This window comes from Meleagris gallopavo, chromosome 28 (assembly GCF_905368555.1).
Source record: "Meleagris gallopavo chromosome 28, MGAL_WU_HG_1.1, whole genome shotgun sequence".
In the NCBI taxonomy this organism is placed as follows: Eukaryota; Metazoa; Chordata; class Aves; order Galliformes; family Phasianidae; genus Meleagris; species Meleagris gallopavo.
In genome coordinates, this window is record NC_139431.1 from 3,678,426 (window position 1) to 3,702,932 (window position 24,507).

The following is a 24,507-nucleotide window of genomic DNA, read 5'->3' on the forward strand; positions in this document are numbered from 1 at the left end:
TGCAAATTCTGTGCTTGCACGACTATGAACATAAATTATGAGCAATCGGTTAGGACAGGAAGCGTAATCAATCAATTAAAGCCTAATGAAGCTTTTACTTCAGAGTAGCTTCTGAATATGATGCCGGCTGCTACAAAGGGCTGGTTTGTAATTGCTTCTCAGGGCTTCCTGTGCACCTTGGCAGTCAGAGGTGGGCTGTGCACAGCTCCCAGTGGGATTCCAGGCTCTGTGCTGAGCTCGGGGCTCCCTGCCTGGGTCCTGAGGACATCCCAGGCTGCAGCACCCTGCCTATGTCTGGTGCTGACATGGCTGGCAGCGGCCTGCCCTCGCTGCCCAGCCTTCTAGCATTGCAAATACACAACAGCTTCACTTCGGGAGAGAATGCTCTAGGGAATGCCAAGTACTTCCCCCACTGCTGTATTTTGTAATGTGCTGTGGCTGTGGAGGGCTTTCTGCTAAGCAAGAGCTGATGAGAAGCTTTAAACACCCCAAGGTCTGTGTTTGACCCCACAGCACCAGGCCTGGCCGTTCTGCACCCTCCAGCAGTGGGGCTGGGCCTGGCTGGGGGTGAGCAGGTAGCAGCCCTGCCTCCTGGCATCTGTTGGTCTTGAGGTACTTTTCTTGATTTTTAGGTTACTGAGAGCAGCTGTGATTTGGATACGCTGACTGTAAAACTGTGAGATGAACATTGGGTGCATTTGCAGAGGTGAAAGTTTCAAGTCCTACAGGATGCTGTAAGGGTTTCAGGTAGCCGTGATTGACACTAAGTGCTGTTCTGTAGGTTGTGTTCTGAGAGGAAGACATTTTCTTGTGTTATTCTTATTAAATTAATGTGACTTGGGCAACCTAAAAGTTGCATTGCTGTTTATACCATAATGCTGACGTATCAGTGTGAATGCTTTTCTCTACGCAGCTTGGTTTGCTAATAGATGTGTCGGACAACATGTGAGAAACATGAGCTCCCTTCCAGCCCTCCTCCTGCAGAAAGGGATACAGGAACATGCAGTTTGGGCCCTGCACTCTGCCATCACTCCATGCCCAGTGAGCGGGGCAGGCTGAGCAGCACTTCTCTCCGTCCCAACATTGAGAGCAGTGTGAAATTGCGTGAGGTAGCATCAGCATTAGTCATGGCTGTGCACATCTGGAGGCAGAAGGATTGTGCTGAGTGTACGTATCGAGCAGAGGGAGCTTTTGTGGGGGGTGGCAATGCTGCTGTTTTCCAGTTAAACTTGGATGTACCTGTAATCAATACGGCTGTGGGCATGGCATGTTTGTTAATGTGATGCAGAGGAGTGCTGACCTAGAACACAGTGTCGGTGTTTTTGAATCCCTGGGAGTCCTTGGGAGCGCAGTGAGGCACTGCTGTGAGTGTTGGAGCCTGAATTTATTGCTGCACTGCCTCTCTGGCACAGCAGAAGCCGTCCTCGGGGAATGTCACCGCTGTGTTAGAGGTGCTTTCCAGAGCTCCTGGAAACAAACAAAGCCTCTGTGCTGAGTGCTGGATCTGGGGCTCGTGGGTGGAAATGTCTTGAAAATGGGGGTGAAGTTTAAAACAAGTAGAAGCCCAGAGTCTGGCAGATGGAAAGTAAGATAACTGCTATCCCTGAGTTGTTAAAAATTTTTGTGTCCGTGGCTCTGCTCCGTGATGGCTATTGATGGGTGAGGAGCACATGGGAACGGCAGGGAGAGGAAGCAGAAACGATAATAAATGCCTCATTTTGGCTGCAGTTCACGGTAATTCTTCATTTTTCATGGTCGGTCTAATCCCAGCATGCGAAGCTGAACTGCTCACGGGTAGTTTTTTGTGGTCAAAGAGCTAATCTCTAGCCTGAGTTGATACGGACAGAGCTGTCTGCTCAACAAAGCTCTCTGATTACATTTCAACGTGAGCCAGCGCATGGGAATGAGCTGTGCTGTTAGGAAAACAGTGATACTCAAAGCGAGGGGATGTGGGGACAGCTGTGGGGTCCCAGAGCAGAGCTTGGCTGCTGGGCTCAGGCAGAGCAGAGGTTTGTGAAGCTGCCAGCTGTGCTGTTCCAGGAGGTTCCTTGCTGACGGGGCTTCCCGTGTCTCAGGGGAGCACAAGCACAGTGTCACTGTCAAACTGCTGCTCTGCCAAACTCCAGCCTGAAATAGGTTAGTGGGCCTAGAAATTATGCACAGTGTAATTGTGTGTCTTGCTTCCTATGAAAAGTAGGCTAAAAATAAGCCCGTGCAGTATTTGAATAAGTTCTAATCAGCGCATTCCAAAAAAAAAAAAAAAAGTCTTGGCATGTGAACACGTACCCTTCTGCTGGGAAAGTAATGCCAAGTCCCAAACAGATTAAATGGCTTGTGTAACACAGAGCAGCTGCAAGGACATTTTTCTTTGGGGATGTGACTGAAATGTGTCATTCTATAGAACTTCACGCTGCTTAAGCAATAAGATATGGTGTGTTATCCATATGTCAGTATGTGAAATGTGACACTGCGTCAGGACAGACACCAGGGCAGAGCATTTTTACCCAGGGCAAAACCAGTGCAAGTCCCCTTTTTTTGGACCCTTTGTTGGAGAGGGTTGTTGAAGCAATGCTTGCAAAGTGTAACTATGAATTGACACGTTAGCTGCAGATTACAATAGGGAAGCATTAATATTAGAGCAGTTTTGTTCATTTGTGTATGTTAATTGTGCTTCCTGGAGCAAATTGGTTTGCTTCAAAATCTCAATAAATCATTTTTTCTACCGTGAATGTACTAAGACCCCACATGGAAACGTAAGGGAATGAATGGAAGATTGTCTATAAATTTGGAAGAGCACGCCGTAGTTACCCTGCAGAAATTTGCCTCATTGTTTGGATTGCTTGCCTTTGTTTTGCAGCGTTCCAGCTCTGTATCTGCTGAATTACGAGCAGATTAAACGTTTTATGTATTATTATAACCTTAGCAGCTATGGGGGATTCTGATTTCATAGCTGTGATGCCTGTGTGCAGCTCTGCAGAGCAAGAGCAGCAGCGACAGCACTGCTCCTACCAGACAGCCCCATAGGTGTGCTCGTTTGCACACTGATTAAAACTCAGCAAGAGACGGAGCGCATAATTAGGAAGCCTTAATAAAGTCATCCGTGCTATTCTTAGAACAGCCCTGAGTTTTTACGTTTTTGGACAATTTTGGACCAGCTTTCTGTAGCGTGTGCTTTGGATGCATGTGAGCAGCGTGCGGTGTGACTGCACAGCAGCAGCAGATCGTGCTATGTCCTGCCCTGCTAATGGGGCTTAATCTCCTGCGACGATGTCAGAAACTTGCTGGCTCTCCTGCTTTGCATTTCTGCTTCACTTTCAGAGGCAAGGTTTGATCTTACAAATCTAAGTTTTGTTTGATGAGGTCTTTCAAGCTCTCCAGGATGCATTCACTGAGCTTTTCAGATACCCGTGTGAGTCCTTTTCTCTGCCTGAGTCTGGCGGTGGCAGAGGAGTTTGTCTGAGTTCTTTGTCATCAGTGTGAGCACGACTTGCTTGAGCTGGTAGCCGTGTGCCATTCTGGCAGATGAAATATTGTGGGGGCTGCTAGAAATGAGGACGGTGCTGAGGGCCTGGGGAACGGGCAGCACTTGGCAGTAGCCAGAGGGAACGGTGGTTGTCCTGCTGAGCTGCAGCTCCAGCTTCATCTGGTGCATGAAGAGCAGGACCTCGAGGGTGGCTTCCTGCTGACAGCTCTTCCTCTGACTCTTATTCCCACAGCCACCATACGGTGTCAGAACAGAAAATGCTCTCTGTGAGCCAGGAGCAAAGTGGTACATCTCAACTTGGAGGTACTGCCCCGTAGGACCTGAAAGCAAAATCATAGAATCGTAGGATGGATTGGGTTGGAAAGGGCCCCAAGGATCACTGAGTTCCGTCCCCTTGTCGCAAGGAGGGTCACCAGCCTCCAGATCTGGCACCAGCCCAGGCTGATGTATGTTAATCCATCCAACCTGGCCTTGAACACCTCCAGGGATGGACGGGGGGCATCCACAGCCTCTCTGGGCAGCTGTTCCAGCACCTCATCAGCTCTCACAGTAAAGAACTTCCCCCTGACATCCAATCCAAACCTTCCCTCCTTGAGCTTAAAACCATTCCCCCTTGCCCTGTCACTGTGTAAATTTTTGTCAACTGTGGTACTTGTGAAGTGCTCCATCTTTCCCGTGAGCTACGTGTGATACAATGGACCTCTCGGTGAAGTATGGGGAGGCATCTTGAGAAAAATGGAGAAGCAAAATGTTTCTTCAGAATATAGCAAACCTTTATAAATATGCATAAGATTGTTGATCTTTTCTGTGCTTTTTCCTGAAGAAAATACTGAATCAAAGAGAGGAAAGTCACCATATGTTATGCAAAAGGTCAAACTGTTCTCTTGCGGAAAGTTCTTTTGCATTTCTCTTCCCCACTGTTCAGTTGAAGGAAATGGTTATGTTTGCATTTTATTTGAAACCCATTCATTACTTTAAATCATTTGAGTTCTACTCGTATCTACTTCAGTGTCTGATCTTATATCAGAAACAGCTGTACAGCTCTTTGTGCTCTGCCTTCTCCTGTTTAATAATAGCTACGCTAAAATACTTGGCATTATCAGAGAAACCCCTACCCAGTTGTAATTCTCCTGACTCTATTTCCATGGCTAATGGATTTTTGTGTGCGTGCAGTGTATTACTGTAATTATATCTGATAATATTATATTTGAAGCTTGCCATCTGAAAGTTTCAAGTTCTTTGCTCGCAGGATTTCCCTTCTGAAAACCCTTAAGGCTGCAGACAGGGGATGCGTTGGGCTGTGCTACCACTGCATCACACAGAACGAAGTGAAGCTGAGGTCGGTGTCCCCCCCAGCTCTCCCTTGGCCCCTTTGGGTCTTTGGGCAGCACTCGGTAGATGGAAGCAGAATCTTTCTGTGGAAAAACCTTTTGGATCCACAGTGCTGGGTCCTCATTCCTTGCTTCCAAGATTGTCAACTGTGACACATCTGTTTGCAAACTGAGGGAATTGTTAGTTGGGTAACAAGTGTTATTTTCATACGCCAACCAAATGGCACTGAAAGAATCCTGTAAATGCCATCTATTTTCTGCCAGTGTTTTCTTGCTTCCTTCTGCACTGAACAAAGCACTTCTTCTGGTAGTGGATGAGGAACCTCGCCGTGGATACCCACAGACAGGAGGCTTCTGGTGCAGTGCATTTTGCTGTTTCCACCCCACCAAAAATAAAAGAACCAAAGGTCAGAGCGCAGCTCCTGCTGCTCACACTTCATCTCTTGTCCTTTCCAGCCCTCAATGTGTTTCAGAATTAAGCTGTGTTAGGATTAAAAGCCCAGAGCTCACATTTACTGGTGTTTTCTGTGTGTGATGCAGCTGAGCTGGGCTGTGTAAAGGGGAGCTTTGGTCTTGGTTGCATTCAGGCACTACCAGGGTAATAGAAACATGAGCTTTGTGGCAGCCTTACTTCAATCTGGAGAAACAGTTTTTCGTTTATTTCTGTACTGTAAACCAAACATTTGATTTTTTGAATGCTATGGTGAATGATTTGTTAAGACTGTAAGGCTTATCTCCACCACAGCTTCTGTAAATACAAATGTATTACCAAGATTTCATTGGACAGGGTGTAACAAACTGCAATTAAATAAGCCTTTCAGTGTAAACCTTTTAATATTTTCTCAGCTTTCAAGTGCTAAATGAGTCTGCCTTAATGGGCTGCTGTGACTTTGAACTGTCTTGATTTTCTTCTATACAAAAGACTCCATGTAAATTCTTCTGTGGGTTGTTCTGCATCTGTCATGTGAAGGCAGCTCGGTCAGTGTGACATACCCTGTACATGGTGGTGGATTTGCAGAATATCTTTAACGACACATCCATTGCTCCATGAAAGATCCTTAATTCAATTTTCTTGAAAGCAGACTGACGCTAGTAGCAATCTCTCAGCAGGTCACCAGCAGATGCTCTTCACCCCTATTTCTTTACAGCACAAAGAAAGAAAGAAGATTTGCTATTGTAGCTGGAAGTACACAGAAGGGTTTTGCTGCCTTCCTCTGCACAGTGCTGGTGCATCCCAGCCTGGCCAGTCTGTCCTGTCCTGTTGCTCTCCAGCCTTGGGGCATTTGGTGGGGATGTGTAGAACCAGTCTTGTAAATACATCCATTTGCATAGCTCTTCAGGATTCAGTTATAAAGTGATCTGTGCTCTCCTTGTCTTCAGTCAAACCATTTATTCTCTGCAGACGTTTAGTAAAGTGAAATTCACATCCCAGGAGGCTTTAGCAAAATTTTGCACGAGCATTTGAAAGCTTTTGTAAGGCCTCCTACTGAGGAATTTAATATATATATTAAAAATATTTTGTCTTTAGACCATGATTCTGAGTTGCTGTACCTGCTTTGATGCCTGTCTGTGTTCCCAAACAGCCCGGCTTGCTTTCATCTGTGCTCCTCCACTTCTCCATCCCAGGGCGGTGTCCTCTCATCACACAGCTCTCTGGGCCCTGCACTTCTGGCAGCGTGGCTCAGAGCTCTCATTCTGCATCTCCGACAGAGCCTGGTGCTGAGGGAGGAAGTGAAGAGTCTGCTGATACAGCCAGAACAGATGAGCAGCATGTTTTGCTCTCTTTTCACGACCTTTAAAAATCTAAGGAGTTGTTTTTTTTTTTGTGGTTTCTGGGCGTTTTGTTTTTTTTTTTTTCATTTGTCTTAGTGAAATATATCATTTGCATTTCAAATCCAGAAGTATGCTTTTAATGTATTTGGCTCTTCTCCCACCTTTGTTCCAGAAAATCAAGTTTTGTTCTTTACCTTGTCCCTTCTGCTCGGTGTACAGGGGGAACTTGATGTCTTGTGATGGGTTTCATCGTTGACAAATGTCCCCACCCAACCTGTGGTTGCTGCCCATATGTGGGGCCTACAGGACCTTGGCTGAACCACAGCCAGCCCATGACCTGGCTGGGTCCTGGCAGGATGCTCCCAGCTGTATATGGAGATGTGGGTGCAGTGAGTATTCCAAGCAGCACGCTTTCCTTCCCACTGAAAGGAAACAGCACACTGTGTCTGCCACATTCCTAACGTGCTGCTCTGCTCTCGGTGCTGTGAGCATCCTGTGGTGACCTGACTATAATTGCTGGGTAGCATAAAGGAATTGTTAAGTGTTGTGAGCTGAACCCGGTGATTTTCTTTCTCGTTGTCCATTAGAAAATAATGCAGCAGCTGATTGCTCTTTTAAGAAGCTGTTACCTGATTCTCCTTTCCACTTCCCAGGAAGCAGCTGTGCTCAGTGAGTGCAGTGTCAGGGTCTGCAGCTCGTGCTGAATTACACCTGTGACTGGTTGCTGAGAAGTTACAGAGTGAATGCTGTGCACGCATAGTTTTGGTTTCCTGGAGCAGCACACCTGGTTTGTGCAGCTGGAAGCTGCTTTAAATGGCTTTTGCTTAGTCACAGAATCACAGAATGGCCAGGGTTGGAAGGGACCTCAAGGATCATGAAGCTCCAACCCCCTGCTACATGCAGGGCCACCAACCTCCACATTTAATGCTCACCCAGGCTGCTCAGGGCCCCATCCAACCTGGCCTTGAACACCTCCAGGGATGGACGGGGATCCACAGCCTCTCTGGGCAGCTGTTCCAGCACCTCACCGCTCTCACAGTAAAGAACTTCCCCTGACATCCAACCTCAATCTTCCCTCCCTCAACTTAAAACCATTTCCCATTCCAAAAATCATTTCATTTTAGTCAAGTCAAAGACCGGTTAATGTTACTTTTGTACTGGTATCCAAGATGTAATTAAATGGTAGATATTCTCCCTTGACCAACGCAGTGGTTCCCGCTGCAGTGTGAGCACAGCCCCATATGCTTGGCTGTGTCACATTGTGGGGAATCCCCTCAGTGTCCCCTCTGCTTTGTTCCCACTGCAAACCAGAATTGCACAGCAGGATCTAATCCATGCTTTTTTTTCATTCTTCTTTTTTGAAAAAAAAAAAAGCCCCTCTGAGCCTCTGATATGTGAGGATAATCTGGGGAGGGGCTGAGGGGATTTAGGGTGAGGAGCAGTGGGCAGTGGTTACGTGCGAGTTTACTCAAGTTCAGGATCTCTGTGGGTCTGCATCACGGGTTTCATGCAGGATTCTCTTCCTATGGCTGTGCCTTATGGCCCTCTCGTCTCCTGTGGGCCTGCTGCAGTGGCCAGGCTGGGTTTGTCTGCTGGGCCTGGCGTCCATCTGTCTGCTGGGCCGTGCGGCCGCTCCTCACAGTTCTCCTTCTGACACCTGCAGCCATTCCCCTTTCACATCCATTCCCTCACATTACGTTTCCATGCTGGGTGCTGCAGTGAAGGTGCGTGCCCTAGCAGTGGATTTTGTCATTTTCTAGGGAAGTTAACATGCTTCTAATGAACTGCTGCTTGGAAAAGTTGCTTTTCTTGTTAACAGCGAGGTATTTTTCTAAAAAAAAAAAAAAAGGAGGAAAGAAAAATGCCTCCCAACGCCGCCGCTGCTGTTTAGCATATAGAGGTCATTGTCTCAGCAGCTGTTGGCATGGAAACGTCTCTGAGCTCCATCACAGAGCAGTGCCCGCCGTGCTGTGCACCACAGCCGCCTGTGTTCACACCTGTGGGCACGGCTGTCACAGCCCCTGCACCCACAGCATCACCCACAGCTACCTGTGGAGTTACAGTGCTGTCTTTTATGGTTGGGCAGTGATTCGTGTATCAAAACTTGAGTGCTGCTGTTCTGCCAGCACTGGTAATTCAGCTGTGGGCTTGTTGGGGTTAATTCTAGTCACGCTGTAGCAGGAAGCAGCTGTTTGTGGCTGTGTGCACAGCATTCGTACTCAGGTGCAGCTTTACCCCTCAGTTTATGAGGTGAAAGCAGAGGGCTGCTGCCCTGTTTGTCCCCAGCTCTGTCCTCAGATCAGCTGTGTGCTTTGCAGTACTGCCGAAGCCTTTTTGTTAGCGTGCTTTTCCTCCCGGATCCTCACTTAAACAATTCCTTTGTGGTTAATATAAATGAAAGCAAGAGGATTGTGCCCGTGCATCTTAGAGAACCTAAGCGGTATAAAGGACGTTATTCCTCTCGACCGGTCCCTGTGTTGTGTGTGCCATCCGTAAGGGCAGCTCAGCAGCACGGCACACAGCAGCACTGCATTTAGCTTTCTTATTGCTGCTGGGCAGGCTGTGTGCAGAGCGTGCTGCTCGGCTCCTGCAGGAGGAGGTAGCTGCCTCTTGCATGGAAACGGGCCCCAGAGGCCGCCTGGAGCATCCTCACTCTTCCTTCAGTTTCCTGCTTTTTAATGCGCACCACTCACTGTGACCTTCCCTCATTTTCTGTCTGCCAAGTGTTTTGTTTGACTTTCTCCCATTTTCCCCAGGCAGTGCTTTCAGCTTTGTGGTCGTGGTCAGAGAATGCAGTCCAATCTGCGAGGGTAATGTTAAGATTAACCCCATAGCGTTGGCCCATCCTTAGGAGCAGCTTTGGTTGTACTTTTTTTTTTCCCTTTGGAATGAGCTGATATTTATTGAAAAGGGTTTATAAGCTTTTACATTTTAGAGGGGGAGATGAGTGAATAAAGGCTCTGCAGGTCCACGTCCCTTTGGGATTTTTCCCACTTGCCAAGCCTTCCCTCCATGCAGCTCTGGGAGCATAGCTAAGAACCAGAATCATCTGCCATGGGGAAATCCGCCTCTATCGATCTGTGCAGAGATGTGCTCGTGTTGCTCAAGTGCAGCATTGTGGGTTGGGCTTTGACAGGGAGATGGATGGGCCGTTTTAGTAGTAAAACATTTTTTAATGTTGAGAAACCATCTTGCCTGCAAACAATGAAGAGATTTACGGTAAGAAATGGAAAATATTCTTCTTGGTGGAGATTACACCATTTGTTTTCATTTTCCATGACATGTTTTGCTCATTATGCTGCAGGAATCAAATCCAAAGCTTCATAAAGAAAAGCGCGTGATGGCAAAGCAGGGAATTCAGCTCAGGGTTTGCTGTCATAACAGCAGAGAGTGCTTCACCCATGGGAGCACTGCGAAGTTCTGCGCTTGGGAAGCGGTGAGGGGCTGAGAACTGTGCTGCTCACCCCACCCACGTGGGGTAATCAGTGCTTTACCCCCAGCACACAGTGAGGATTATACTTTGGGGTCACCTTCGTGCTGTAAAATCTTTCTTATTTCTCTGGACGTTGTTTCTTCAGCACTAAAAGAGGGTGAAAAACAAACCCTGGAGTTCAGGGATGGAGTTGGGTGCTCCCTGTGCTGCACCTGCCGTGGGCTGGGCGTGGGGTGGGCTTGTTTTGTGCTTAGGCCATCTTTTGGTTTCTGGTTTTGGTCATCTCATGGGCAGACCTCCATAAGCTTACCTTTTTTTGTGCCACTTGTTCTTTTTCTGAACAGATCAGCTAACTCCTTGTCATAGGGACGTGGTTAGTGGGCATGATGGGGATGCGCTGATGGTTGGACTTGATGATCTCAGAGTTTTTTTTCCAACTTTAATGATTCCTCCAGGCTCCACCTGAAGTTGTTAAGCTGTTAAATGTTCAGGTTTTTGTTTTTTGCTTTTTAAATGTAACAAACAAACCCAACGATGCCAGAAGCAGTAGATGATACGCAGATCTGTTATGTTGGAGGAGGGAAAAGCAAAAACCCAGAAAAAACAATGCACGATGTACCTTGTGGCACTGGTTGGGTCAGTAGCAGTGGATGGGGCTTTGTGTCCTCACCCGACTGGCATCTCACTCAAGAACATTTGCCTTGGTTTTAGGGTACAGATGAGCTTTGTGTTAAGGCTGATGTGGATCTGGTGCCCCATTCCAGCAGCAGGATCTCAGCTCCCTTCAGAGGCCGCAGTTAAAATCAGTCATACACAGTTCCCTTACGTTTTGTAACCTGTTGCTGACTTCCTTTCAAACAAGGCATTGAACGTTACAATTCTTGCTCCCGTTGTGCTGTACCGGTATAAACATGCTGCTGGCCATCTCCTGCATTGGTTTTAAGAGGCAACAACTAAAAGTCTTTTTCCCTGAAGCCCTGAGTGTTCTGCTGTAGTACGTAACTTAAATTTATCAGGGTCACTGAACCCTATTTAATGTGCTTTCTGGGAAGATGACAGGGTACAAAAGATTGTTTTGTACCCTTCTGTCAGAAGGATGAGGCAGTAATACAAGAGCTCGCTTATTTGTGTGCTGAAGGGGCCATGGTTGTCTAGTGATGTGGCAGATTTGCTAATGATACCTGACAGAAGTATTGCAAAGGAATAATTGTAAAAAAAAAAAAAACACACAAAAAAAACCACAAAAACAACCTCTTCTATCATGCAGTGTTTTTAAAAAGAAAATATTTTCATTTTGTTACATCAAGAATGCAGGCTCGTGTGTGACAAAATATTGAATTCAGGTAGTCTAAGCAGTGGCAGTAAATTGAATGGAAGGTATTACTGGTATTACTGCTGTGTATGGTTTGAAGCAGCTTTCTATCTGCGTAGCGTTTGAACTTTGATAACAGATTTCATATTTTATTACTTTGTAGTTCAAAATACTTCACTGTCTTGCTTAGGAGGTTCTGAGGTTGGAGGGCTGTTGCTCAGTTAGGCTTAAAATCACCTTGCCATATTTGCACCAACTGAGAATTAGGCTGTAGCAATAATGTTTTCCGTTGAGATTATTCGATTTAAAACAACCCAAGTCTTGCTGCTGCTTTCTTTTTTTTTGCAGAACTTACAGCAGCAAAATACCATTGTTGGCATTTTATTCTTTGGCTCATTGTTTACAAGAGATATTTTTCTTTGTTTTTAAGGAAAAGTCATCAACAAGGATTTGCGTCACTACTTGAGCCTTCAGTTCCAGAAGGGCTCCATAGACCATAAACTCCAGCAAGTAATCAGAGACAATCTCTACTTGAGAACCATCCCTTGTAAGTATGTAATGGTTAGCCTCGTTTGATCTGTTTGTGCTCACCATCACCTCATTCGAGAGCTTTGCACGTCTCCTCTCTTAACGTGGTGTATAGTTCTACCTTTTGGCAGGAGCTTTGTTCAAAGCTTTATAAGAACAGTTTCATATCTGAAGTTGCAATGAAAATAACTCCTGGTGTGGACTGACAGCACAGCAAAAAGTTTGGGGTTCAAAGCTCAGAGTGTTTCAGGAGTGTCTGTGTTTAGTTCATTGGAAGTTATCATTGTTAGAATAGCCATGTTACTTCCCACTTGGGAAATAAATCTCCCTCAGAACAATCAAGCATACGTGTGAACACATCATGACTTTGGGATGTCATACTCGTGTAGTTGGGAGGTTACACAAAGTCATGGAGTGGCTTGGGTTGGAAGGGACCTCAAGAATCAAGAAGCTCCAACCCCCCTGCCGTAAGCAGGGCCACCAACCTCCACATGTAATATTAGACCAGGCTGCCCAGGGCCCCATCCAACCTGGCCTTGAACACCTCCAGGGATGGGACATCCACAGCCTGTAGGGTTGCAGTGATGGAGGATGTGATGATCCTGCTGGGTAATGGTGTTAAGAAAGCACGAGGAGATGGTGGCAAGAGGCAGAGGGGGGTCTGTGACCAAGGAAGAAGAAGAGGGAGCAGGGCAAGGACAAACTGAGTGTCACAGCAAGACTTAATTAGCTGGAGGAGCTGGATGGACACAGGTCTTTTTAGTTGTGCCAGCCCTTCTGCTCTGTGCATCTGCTAGCATCACAGTCCAGCCAGCACAGGTGTGAGCCTGCCTTTATCTGTGTGTTACCTACATGGCTGCTGCTGTGAGTGAGGGTTCCCAGGGAGCACCTTGTAAGGCACGGGGTGCTAGGACAGCTGCCAAACATTCTGTCTTTGCTTTTCACCCTTCTTTGTCATTTCATTTCTGAATTACCACAAAACCATCCTTCACCTTGTCTTAGAGGTCCTGCGATTTAAAAAGACTCATTGCTGTCTGAATTTGAGTATTCACTGCACTAAAAACTTCAAAGTTTGTTAGCTAACATTTTTATAACTACAGAAATTCCATTTTCTTGTTACATTTTGAACACGTCCATGAGTTTGTAAATTCCTTGAAAGCTGATAATGGTGAAATGCCATTTATTTATTAGCTGCTCTCGTTAATGCTGCTCCCTCAAAATAAAATGAAATAAAATAAAAAATTGATGTATGCCTTTCCTGCTTTTAACCTAATAGGATGTTAATGAATTAGTAAATTCCTTTTCAGGGGAGCTTTAATTAAGCTGTTACGACAGTGGGTGGCCCTTACTTATAGACACAGAAACTTGTAGAACTTCTGTATGTAATACAGCAATTCACTGATCATGTCGAAACTGTTAACGTGTAGCCAGTGTTTGGAGTACAGATGAATTGCCCTCTGAACTGTAAGGTTAAAATATGATTCCTCTGCCTGTTTATGGATTTTGTGGCCCAAAGATCAAGTATGTTTAGTCATGTTGACCCCATTACTGAATTGGTATGGATGCTCGAGAAATGTTGGGAAGATGAAACACCCATACATCTGTATTAAAATACCATAGCTCTTAAACAGTCTCCCAGAATCCCAGACTGCTGTTGCCTAGCCCATGTAATCATCAGCTTCTACAGTGTAAGTTTTTGGTTCACTGAACTTAAGGAAAAATTTCTAATTACTGCCTCATTCTGCTTTTTTCTTCCTCCTTCCGCCATAGCTTATCATTCCTACACGATCTCCTGGCCTAGTTTTTACACATTATTGTTCACTTGCTTGCATAGCAGAATGAGGTCATCATCGTATGAAGCCTCAAAAATATCTTGTTTTCACTTATTTTGACAGCAGGCTGCATTTGGTAAGAAGGCAGGATTTCAGTACCTTACAGTTGTGTTTTCTGTTTTTCCAGGCACTACAAGGGCTCCCAGAGATGGGGAAGTCCCTGGCGTAGACTATAATTTCATTCCTGTGGAGCAATTCAAAGCACTGGAAGAAAGTGGAGCCTTGCTAGAAAGTGGAACGTATGATGGTATGTGGGTGAAGCTTATTGGAATAGGAATTAATGTCCAGTGCTCACATCCAATAGTTTGGTTTCAGTGTAGAAACAGTTTCAGAGTTTCTCTGTATCCAGGAGGTGCCACTTTTCCTACTCGCCTTGATGGTTTCGTGTTGCCTCTACACTACAGCAGTACCTATTTTAGAGCTGGAGTGCCTGTGAGAGGAGTACTGGTCTTTTCTTTCTTTTCCCAGTTTTATGGAACAGAGGTGTTCTCTTTGGCATACATTAAAGGAATGGGAAGCAAGGGAAATCCTGATAAAATGGGGAAAAAGTGTTTTGCAATTGAAAACAAAAACATTTCATTGAAGGCAGTGAGCCATCAGGAAGCAGTTAGCTAGAGACCTGGAACTGCTATTGTGATAGCCTTTTGTTGTGATTTAAGGGGTTAGATAGCAGTTAGATCCCCACACAGGGATGTGAGGGACCTTAATGTGGGAGTGGAGGGACTGGACCCCAGGCCCACCTTTGTTTAAAGCAAATGGGTGAAGGGAGGAGTTGGCTCAACCCTCAGATGCCTTGCACTGTTACAGAGCATCCCCTGCCTGCAGCTGTGCTTCAAGAAATGTTTGTCCTTTATTGCCTCGTGCTGTAGAATGATTTACTTTTTGACACTTTCAACAGAACAAATACAGACATCTTACATTGCTTTTTGTACCTAAATATCTGCAATATGATCATGCTAGTGCTTGGGCAAGTATCAGCACTTTCATTATCCTGATTTCTGTCTCATTGGCAGGTAATTTTTATGGTACTCCAAAGCCTCCAGCAGAGCCCAGCCCCTTTCAGCCTGATCCGGTGGATCAAGTTCTCTTTGACAATGATTTTGATACTGAATCACAGAGGAAAAGAACCACATCAGTCAGCAAAATGCAAAGGATGGACAGTTCTCTCCCTGAAGATGAGGAAGAAGAGGAAAAGGAAGCGGTTAATGGCAGCGGAGGGATAGGTTGGTTACAAGGGGAGAAATTCCCTGAAGTATTTTATGAATGAATAAGAAGTATACAAATAGTATTCATGCTTGCTTGAACTGCTTCCTTAGTTTTAGTGCAGTTTGAAAGCAGTTTTCTATTCAGACGGGTGTTTTTGCTCTCCTTTGAAATTACATTTTAAAAAGAAACAGCTGTTCTCCCAGCCAGATGTGCAATTGCATCATAAAATGCACTGCTCAGTAGAGAACATGTAGTGCTGGGCAGCAGCCAGTAACTTGATTGGGAAGGAAAAATTTATCCATATAACAGAATCCCTTTGCAGAGTGTAATTCATGCCCTGTAAATTTAATCGTTTCATTTTGGTCAGATTACCAAATGCAGGAGGTTTTAGTGAAACAATCAGACTGAGGGGCAGCACCAGCTCATACTGTAAAATGTTCAGATTATTTTGCTGAAAGGAACTGCAGAATAACCCGAGGGAGTGTTTGTGGAGAGGAGTAAAGCACAGTGCATTGAGACCGGACCAGTGTCCAGTAGGATGTTTCAGAGATTGGCAGCACGCCCTTTTCGTTTTGCTGTCATGGTTATTCATCTCGAGGGGGAAGAACTGATGTTGGAGAGAAGCCGTCACATTGAATTTGCAGATGATCCTGTGTGTGAGTGGTTAAGAAAGACTTATATTGACCGGACCTGACCTAATCTTGTTAGCTTTAGGGTTGGCAACGCCACAGCACGGAGCACCCGGTGGCCTGGCTGGTGGTGATGTGAAAGTCATGGGCATCATCGTGTGGCTGAGGATACCAGGCATAAGCTCTGAACTACCAAGCTGAGGCTTGATTGAAGTGTTAGCAGGGATTTTGGGGAGCTTTTACTTCTTGTAGCTTGCAGGAGAGAGGTGTGTTTGTCTTATTGGCAGTTTGGGTCTTTTCTACGTTTCAGTGCTGGTGCTTTGAGGAATATTAGTAGGGCTTCTATTTGTTTATTTATTTATTGGTGGCATTACAAACACTGTTCTCTGTGTGAGGAGGGAAACAAATTAGTCAGCTTGCATTTCTGCCCGTGCTGATTTTGTAGCTTAGGCTCAGACAAATGATACGAGGTTAATTCTCTTTGGCAGGGGCAGAACAGAGTTCAGTGTTTTCATGTCAGCTTTTCAAAGTCCACAGAGGGGAAAAAAAAAAAACAAAAAAAACAGTGGAAAAATGCTCATCACATCCAGGGACATGTTTGACATTCTCTCATAGCCAGATTAAGAGGGTGGTGCTTAGTGAGAAACAGCATAAGCATCTGACAAATAGTAATGCTTTCCCTGAACAACTGCAGAAAACAAAGAAAAACACTCAGATTCTTCTGACTGGATGAAACCTGTTCCCAGTTACAACCAGACAAGCAGCTCCATGGACTTCAGAAATTACATGTCAAGGGATGAAACCCTGGAACCTCTGCCCAAGAACTGGGAGATGGCCTACACTGACACTGGCATGATCTACTTCATCGAGTGAGTAGCCCAGCACTGCCAGCAGGAAAGATCTGAGCTGAAGAGCCACAGTCTGGGAAGCTGCCTAAAGCTCTTACACCTCTCCTTTTTCCTTATATTTCTGTATGGAATTTTATGTGTTTCCTCTCTTTTGTTCCTTACTGATAATGGTTTGTGCTAGATATTAGATGGTCGTTGTGCAGGAAGGTGTTATGGCCCCGTGTGTGTAGTCAGTTTGCAGTGTGTTATGTATCTCACGAAATGCAAAGCTGGGTGGATGTTGGGAGGGAAGGTACAGCATCATATAAACTTTTACAATGACAAATCTCTCTGAAATCTGAGAACTTGTGTGTTCTTTCTTCTCAGCATGTGTTCCCTGGCTGGGAATACCTGCTTGAAAAGATGAGCTGCACAGATTAAAGCTCAGGATAGAAAAGCAGTTCATATGTGCACGTGTGAAATAGCCTCACTTATGAATTCTGAGGTGAAAAGAAATAAAAACCTAACTGAATGTTAAATATATGACTAAAAGCATTTGCTGCTTTCAGGTAGAAACAGATGATGTTTTCACATGAGCTTTCTAGGGCATGGGAGAGCATGCCTCTCATGTTTCACATCTGTCCTCAGGAGTCTCCAGTGCTGGTACCTCTAAGTATCATTGTTGCCTTTTTTATTTAGCATTTGACCGTGTGACTGAGGTATAAACAGGGATTAGGTTATCTAAAGGCTACGGTTTGACCAAGGTAGTAAATATTTAAGGTAGAGCAAAATTTCTTCAGTCTGAGGAAGTCTTCTTCTTTTAATGGGCTGTGTTTTGCTCTGCAGTCACAACACCAAGACAACCACATGGCTCGATCCACGGCTCTGTAAGAAAGCCAAAGCTCCTGAAGATTGTGAAGATGGAGGTGAGATATTTAGAGCTCATTTGTTACTGTGGGCTGAGTTTATCAGGGCTGGATGAAATCCATTACTGCTGTGACAGGAACTTCTTGCTGATACATGTGGCTCTGGAGCAAACAGGGTGTAGTGCTGAGCGTCCATAGTTCAGTGGTAGTGAGAGCACACATAAAATGGGAAAAAGCATAATGTATTTTTCCTGGAGTCGTGGAATCTGACTGAATCATGGATGTATCTGCATTCCTGAGAAGAGAACGATGTATGTTGTGCCAGTAAGTATCATTGCTAAGGAGAAAGCTGGATATATCAGCACTGGAATTTTTTATGTGGGTGGAATATGGCAGGGATAGAAGGTCCATAAATACTAGAATATATGCAGAATGAAGATACAGCATAATACCTATTGCTAGTAATGTGTATTGCATGTTTTACGGTATGATATTTGAATGTGTAAGTAGAGGTAACAGCTCTTTATGCTGCTGTTTCAAGACTTGAAAGTCAGGTTCATGACTGACCCACAGACGATACCTGTATCCATTTCCTATGCAGTCTGTGATTTAGTCAGCCAAAAAAGGAGTACCAAGTAGCTCTGTCTTCAGCAAATGCATGTTACAAAAGCTGAGGCAGATTCAGAACGGCCTGTCATCTCCTTAAATTGCACAGGCTAACAATCATGTATTCATAATGAAGCCAGCTGGAGCAACGGACTCATACTGCTGCTTGTTAAACATACGTGCAGCACACCACAGGATAAAAAGAGCACTTGAAACAGAGAGATGCAGGATATCCAAATGAACAGCGTTTAAATGAATGGCCCCCCTGGGTCTTTTGTCAAATCCTGTGGAGTGCTGCTGATACTAATAAGTGGTAACATGCTGTCATATGCTAGGAAAATTGCTGTTACCTTCAAACTTAGGGCAGCCTCAAACAAGATTGCACAGAAATTTTATCCTTCAGAATGTCTAGCTACCTGGTTGTGTCAATTATTCAAATATTTAAATTTCTTTGGTCAAGGTAACTAGAACAAGAAAGCCAGAGTAATTGGACCTCTGTTTTAACTGCCTGCCACCTCTAGTCAGTAATGATCAGCTGCTGCTTACCATCTCACCAGACTTTGTATTTTTTATTCCCTTTCAGATGTTCTTCCTTCCCAAATAGGTTAATTGGGATCTGTCTTTAAGTTCATTGCAGACTTAAAGCGATGTGGTTTTGTTAAATAGAAGTCTGATCCAGTGGAACAAAGATTGAGAGGTGCAGGGTTTCAGATTCCTTGGAATAAGCTGATGTTTTTTCATCAGAGGGACAAGTCTCAAACAAACAAAGGGAAAAAAATGACTTCTGTTTAATTCATGTTTTTCATCTGTCGTCTTTTTTTTGTTGAGTGTTGATATGTGCAGATAGCTTTCCAAAGTAGTGGAGAATTAATTTTGTTCTTTCTGATTGCAGAACTTCCTTATGGATGGGAAAAAATAGAAGATCCACAATATGGAACATATTACGTTGAGTAAGTGCTAATTATTAATTTGAAATAGTCACAAACTGAGCAGAAAGTAGTGAAGCAGTTGCTTAGCGGTGTATTTAGGTTGTACTAAGTAAAAACAAGTTCTAGAGGCCAGTGTGCACATTTCTGAAGCACTGAAGGTCCATAATATGACTGCTGACATACTGGAGTAAATTTCTTCTAGAGAAGGAAAGCAAGTAACAATGAAAGTAATTAATAAATGGGAACGAGCCGATGTCATTTTCATTAGCTATAGCAAAAATAGGGTGACTTGATAACTGTAAAAGAGCAAGGGTAACATTTCTCATTGCTGTCTCCAAAGGGACATCACAAGTAACTGCTCAACTGCTGCAGAAGCTCTTATTGGTCTTCTTCAGGTCAGGGAAAATTAAACCTTTCTTTTACCATTGTTAAAAAGATAAGCAGAGTTGCAAATAATAGATATAGAGAATAGAATATATTCTATTTTGATTGAAGCAACACAGCTAGTGTCAGGAGAAAAAGCAAGTTTTCTCTATTCTTATCTAACAGAACCTCTTGGAAGTTTGCAAGTGGAATGAAGGTATACTCTATCAAATGGTTACAAGAAGTGAAATTACATTGTTTTTTTAAAATAAGTCAAGTTGTTGAAAGGAAAAAAAAGACATTCCATGTTGATTCTCTGATAGTTTGGCATTTATTTTTCCAAAGTCTTAATCTGATCAAACAGTAGTATTTGTAGGCTGTCTTTTGTGACTGTGTTTTCTGTGAAATAAGCAGGATGGTGTCCTCTGATATCTTAATCTACCTTTTGTCTACAGTCATATTAACCAGAAAACTCAGTTTGAAAACCCAGTATTGGAAGCCAAAAGAAAAAAACAGCTAGGACAGACTGATGGTGGCCCTTCAAAATCAGGTATCACTAAATATTGTGTTCTTTACCTCATATCTCTATCTACAAGTAAGCATTGTACATAATCAGGTTAGGAATTGATGAAGAAATTGGCCTTTCTGCTGGGCCTTGTGGTTCAAAAACTCTGTATGGTTTTTGGAATGATTTTTTTGATGTTAAAACTAAATTGAGGCCCTGGCACTGCTTTAAAAGCATTTTGGTAAATCTGAAGCTGGTTGTCGTAAGCGACTTCGGAATAAGTGGAGGGTTAGAAGGGCCAGCTGGAAGGTGCAGGTAAAGCCACTCCTTGAATTTTATTTGCTGTTGACGTTGATGTCAAAGGTAAGAGAATAAAACCAGAAATGAGAGGTGGGAGATTTAGTTTGTCCCCTGTTTTAATCTGTAATACAGTTTGGAAAACCTGTAAGTTGGGTGCCCAGACTTTAAGATGTCTTCCTTCTTTCTCTGATTGCCTATTTTATATGTGCTTGTAGTCACCATTATTTGGAGATTTAATGGCTGCCATAAAGCAGCATTGCTGTCGGTTGATTATATTGCATCTTATCATGCACAGGGCCAGAGAAGTCTCTCTTCACTAGGGATCCATCCCAGCTTATAGGAGCACTTATAAGGACATCACTGAAAAAAAGCACGATGGGTTTTGGTTTTACAATTATTGGAGGGGACAGGCCTGATGAGTTTCTCCAGGTGAAGAATGTGTTAAAAGATGGACCTGCTGCACAGGATGGGAGAATTGCACCAGGTAAATGATTATTTCTCTAAGCTTGCATTTCTTTTGATGCTTTTTAGAGAGTGCAGCTGCTGATGTGTGAGATTGAGAGGACGATTGACTCCTGGGAATACTGTATTGTGTACGCAGAGTTTCTTGATCAACACGATGTGTGTTATGAAACAAGGTTTCAGGATTTGACATGTACTTTCTCTTCATTTTGAAAATACATGCTTAACCACATGTGGCAACAGGGTAAGGCTATGAAATACGCGTGGGTGCAATCCTAGCTTAAGTTCAGCCAATCCTAAAATAAACATAGGAACCCCCCCCCAAAAAAAATCCGATTTATTTTTGGATTGAATTTAGGATGCTCTAAAGTATGAATTAAAGCAGAAGACATCTGTTTGCAGCAGTGTGTGTGCCATGCTTCATCTCCTGTGGCTGTATGGTAGCATTTTTTAAAATCTGCTGGAGATTAAACTTTTTATATTTAGCATGCTGTCTTCTGAGATGACATAGAATAAATGCAAAGAGAAAGTCCTTTGCACTTCTTGGAAACAGATATCAAGAGGTACAGCCAGCATTATTATTTGTTGAACACTGCACAGTGATTTTGTCCGGTGATTTTTTTTTCCTAAGTCTCAGAACACTGGAAAGGTGTGTTTAGTTTTGTTTCTGGTTTTAATGCTGTTTCAAAAAATTCCTTTTTGAACAGGTGATGTCATTGTAGACATAAATGGAAACTGTGTCCTTGGCCATACCCATGCAGATGTTGTCCAGATGTTTCAGCTAGTTCCTGTCAACCAGTATGTAAACATGACTTTGTGTCGTGGCTATCCTCTTCCTGATGACAATGAGGACCCAGTTGTAGATATAGTGACTGCTACACCTATTATCAATGGACCACCTGTGACCAAAGGAGACATTTGTCTGACCAGCCAAGAGTTTATAGCCGGGACAGTTGTGTTGGACCAGAATGGAAAAACAGGCCCAATGTTGGTCAACGGTCGACTCAATGGCCCTTCCATGGATACAAACGAGCAGAGGATCTCTGTTGCGTCTTCGGGAGGCTCTCAGCCAGAGCTGGTCACCATCCCACTGGTCAAAGGTCCCAAAGGCTTTGGGTTTGCCATTGCAGACAGTCCTACAGGTCAGAAGGTAAAAATGATTTTAGACAGCCAGTGGTGCCAAGGACTTCAGAAAGGGGATGTAATCAAGGAGATCTGCCATCAGAACGTACAGAGCTTGACACATCTGCAGGTCGTGGAGGTACTGAAGCAGTTTCCAATAGGAGCAGAGGTGCCCCTGCTCATCTTAAGAGGAGGTAAATATGTAAATTTACAGCTGTCGTGCGTGCTTTTTAAAAGGCCTCTTTTAGTGTGATGAGTTAGCTAGCAGTTTTGTTATGTCTCAGCCATGATGTTCTGAGTTTAATTTATCGCCCTGAGTATTTGGATGAGAGCATGCTGCTAGGGGTTTTTTTACACAAAAGTTATTACAGTGTGTTTAGACACTGTCTCTTCCAAGTGTCTGGGGAGTGCTAAAGCAAAAATGTAGTCTGTAGTATAATGCAAAAGGTATGATTGATGGAGTTTTCTGGACATCTCCAAATGTATTCCAGTAACTGTAGCTGTGCTGGACAGGTGATTATGAGTGGCAAGAAGCATCAGCTGTAAGATGGAACCTTTCACTGAAATGGAAAAAATGAGCATTTTCATATCTGCATATTCATACCTCTTTGTTAACCACATACCAGATGGAGCTGAATGAATTAGAAAGCAACAGGACTGCTTTAGTGCCCTTCTAAGGTTTTATTGTAGCCTTTTGAGTGGCACTTGGGTCATTCATGTTTGGAAAAATCTCCAAGTCTTTTTGTGTACAAATGCTGCTGTTTCTTAATCAGCTAAGGAAACAGATTTCTTTGGTGGCAAGTGAAATTCCACCAGGCTAATTCACAGCCTCCTCCAGTGAACTCATGTGTCATCTGGTTGACCAGCATCTAGCAAAAGGAGAAACTCATTGCTGTACAACGAGTAGCAACTCTGATTTGAGATTGCTCCTAAGTGATGGCTTTGGTCAACTAAACGATCCCTTGCAATTTAAAGAAGGAATGAATAAGCAGTTATCACTTTCAGCTCAGGAGGAACTGATTATATTGCCTTAATGCTATTTAAGCTTGGATGACCTAGAATTGAAATTGCTTTCTACATTGTATTTTTTTCAGGTCCACCCTCACCTACTAAAACTGGCAAAGTGGTGAGTATTTACAGTCTATTTAAATTTGCTTCAGATGGAAAAATACTGGGGGGGGGGGTTGGTGGAAAAAAGACTTTTTAATATGGTCTACTTAAAACTGAAGTTCTTCTACAGAACCCTTTGAGTATTTTGAGTTTGGATATAATGGATTTCTTATTTTTTACCCCTGAAATATCAAGAATACAGTGTGTGTGTATATATACATATCTATATATATTTGCATGATCTGTATCAAAGTGAAATGGGATTTCTAAAAGAAAGATACATCAGTGTTCCTTGATCCTCACATAGAATAACAAAATGGTTGCTGCTCCCTTCTTAATATACTGTAGTTCTACGTTTCTAGTTTGATGCTCGTTGTTTTTGGAAGTTCCCTCCACTGGGGTGTCTTTAATATATTTTTGTCTCAGCAAAGAATCATTAGGATTGGTGAAATACTCTCAGATTGCCAAAGATTTTTGTCATGAGCACTTCTCTTATGAAATAGGCTCATTGATAACCACCAACGAACGTCTCCAGGAGCAGAGCTGCGTGCTGAAAAATTTATTGTACGCAACAAATTATTTCATTTTTGGAAAAAGCCCATTAGCAGGATGTAAATGCAGTTCCTTTTTCTTACGCTGTCCTGCTCTTCAAGTCTGAAAGCTGTATCAGAGCAGTGGGATGATGCATGTGAGCACTGACACTCAGTACACTTGAAGCACTGAGATGTGCAGATTTGGTTTCTTACAAGCATGCAGCTGCCTGCAGTAAAGAAATTGCTGCACAGATTGGTGCAGCTGGAGGACATGGGCTGTGCCTGCATGGCTCCTATGTCAGCACGCTCTGCAGCCATGCTAAAAATACCCAGGGCTTCAGGAGCAGCGTTCCACACACGGGCAGAGCAGCTTTTCCACGGAGCACTCAATGTTCAGTGGCATTAAGCAACGTGGAAAACGAGTTCAGTTAAAAAGGGCAAGTTCTTGTGTTCATGGACATGCAAGTGTGAAAGCTCTGAGCTGCTTGGGGGAGTTTTCTTCCACCCTCCTAAAAGGGCACAGCTCAGAATATTGTTACTCAACGTGCACAGACACGTGCAGACCACCACGTTCCAGTTTTCCAGGTTGGGTTTACAGCCCAGAATAATTATTTAGACTTGTTGTCCACTGGAAATTAAGATGGGAGAACACAAGGATACTTGGTGGCCTTTCCTCTTGGAATGGCAGTGTTGCAGCTATCACAGGAGAAGAGAAAAATACAAAGACTGCTGACTTATTCCCAATTCATTTCACCTCTCTGCAACGCTTACCATCTTTGCATGCATGAACTCCTTCAGGCTCTTGGCTTAACGTGGGGTTTGTGGGGTGGGATTCTGTTCCAGAAGGACAGGCAGGAGAGTTCAGGGAGTTTGGAAGCGCTCAGCGATGCCATCCCACAGCCTATGCCTTTCCCTCCCACTGCTGTGAGATCAGGCTCTCCTAAACTGGACCCTTCAGAAGTCTACTTGAAGTCCAAGACTATGTATGAGGACAAACGTGAGTATATCAACCCCAGCTTGGAAATACTCAAGTGTAACAGAACCTTTTCTTTGTCATGCCTGTGGTAAAAGCACTGAGACTTCATATATTGAGTTTGTTAACCCTGTATGGATACAAACATTTCGATTCACACAAATCAGAAAACTATAGTGCCCATTCAAAATAGATATATACATATGCTGTGTGTTTCAGTCGTAGTTTCAATAATGTAATTAGTCATAAAAGTGGTGTAATGTTCTAATATTATATTTGCTGTCCAGGAATTTCTGAACAAATTGGTCACTTTATGGGCCTGGCAAAGCAGATGTGACTTCCTGTCCCCCCTGATCATCTGGGGGATATGGTTTATTTTAGCA

The 24,507-nt window shown here is 43.8% G+C and overlaps 1 protein-coding gene across 3 annotated transcripts in view; it reads left to right on the forward strand.

Moving 5' to 3' along the window:
* Positions 1 to 24,507, forward strand: part of MAGI3 (membrane associated guanylate kinase, WW and PDZ domain containing 3) — a 51,805-nt gene that overhangs the window by 10,759 nt on the left and 16,539 nt on the right. For 2 of the 3 annotated variants that reach the window (XM_085210712.1, XM_085210710.1), the window contains exons 2-12: positions 11,764 to 11,880; positions 13,821 to 13,940; positions 14,707 to 14,916; positions 16,223 to 16,397; positions 17,202 to 17,281; positions 18,720 to 18,777; positions 19,575 to 19,669; positions 20,220 to 20,408; positions 21,094 to 21,702; positions 22,603 to 22,634; positions 23,995 to 24,148. In XM_085210712.1, the coding sequence (XP_085066838.1) occupies positions 11,764 to 11,880; positions 13,821 to 13,940; positions 14,707 to 14,916; positions 16,223 to 16,397; positions 17,202 to 17,281; positions 18,720 to 18,777; positions 19,575 to 19,669; positions 20,220 to 20,408; positions 21,094 to 21,702; positions 22,603 to 22,634; positions 23,995 to 24,148 (1,839 nt within the window). The remainder of the gene's footprint in view (positions 1 to 11,763; positions 11,881 to 13,820; positions 13,941 to 14,706; positions 14,917 to 16,222; positions 16,398 to 17,201; positions 17,282 to 18,719; positions 18,778 to 19,574; positions 19,670 to 20,219; positions 20,409 to 21,093; positions 21,703 to 22,602; positions 22,635 to 23,994; positions 24,149 to 24,507) is intronic. The other variant, XM_085210711.1, reaches the window with a different exon arrangement.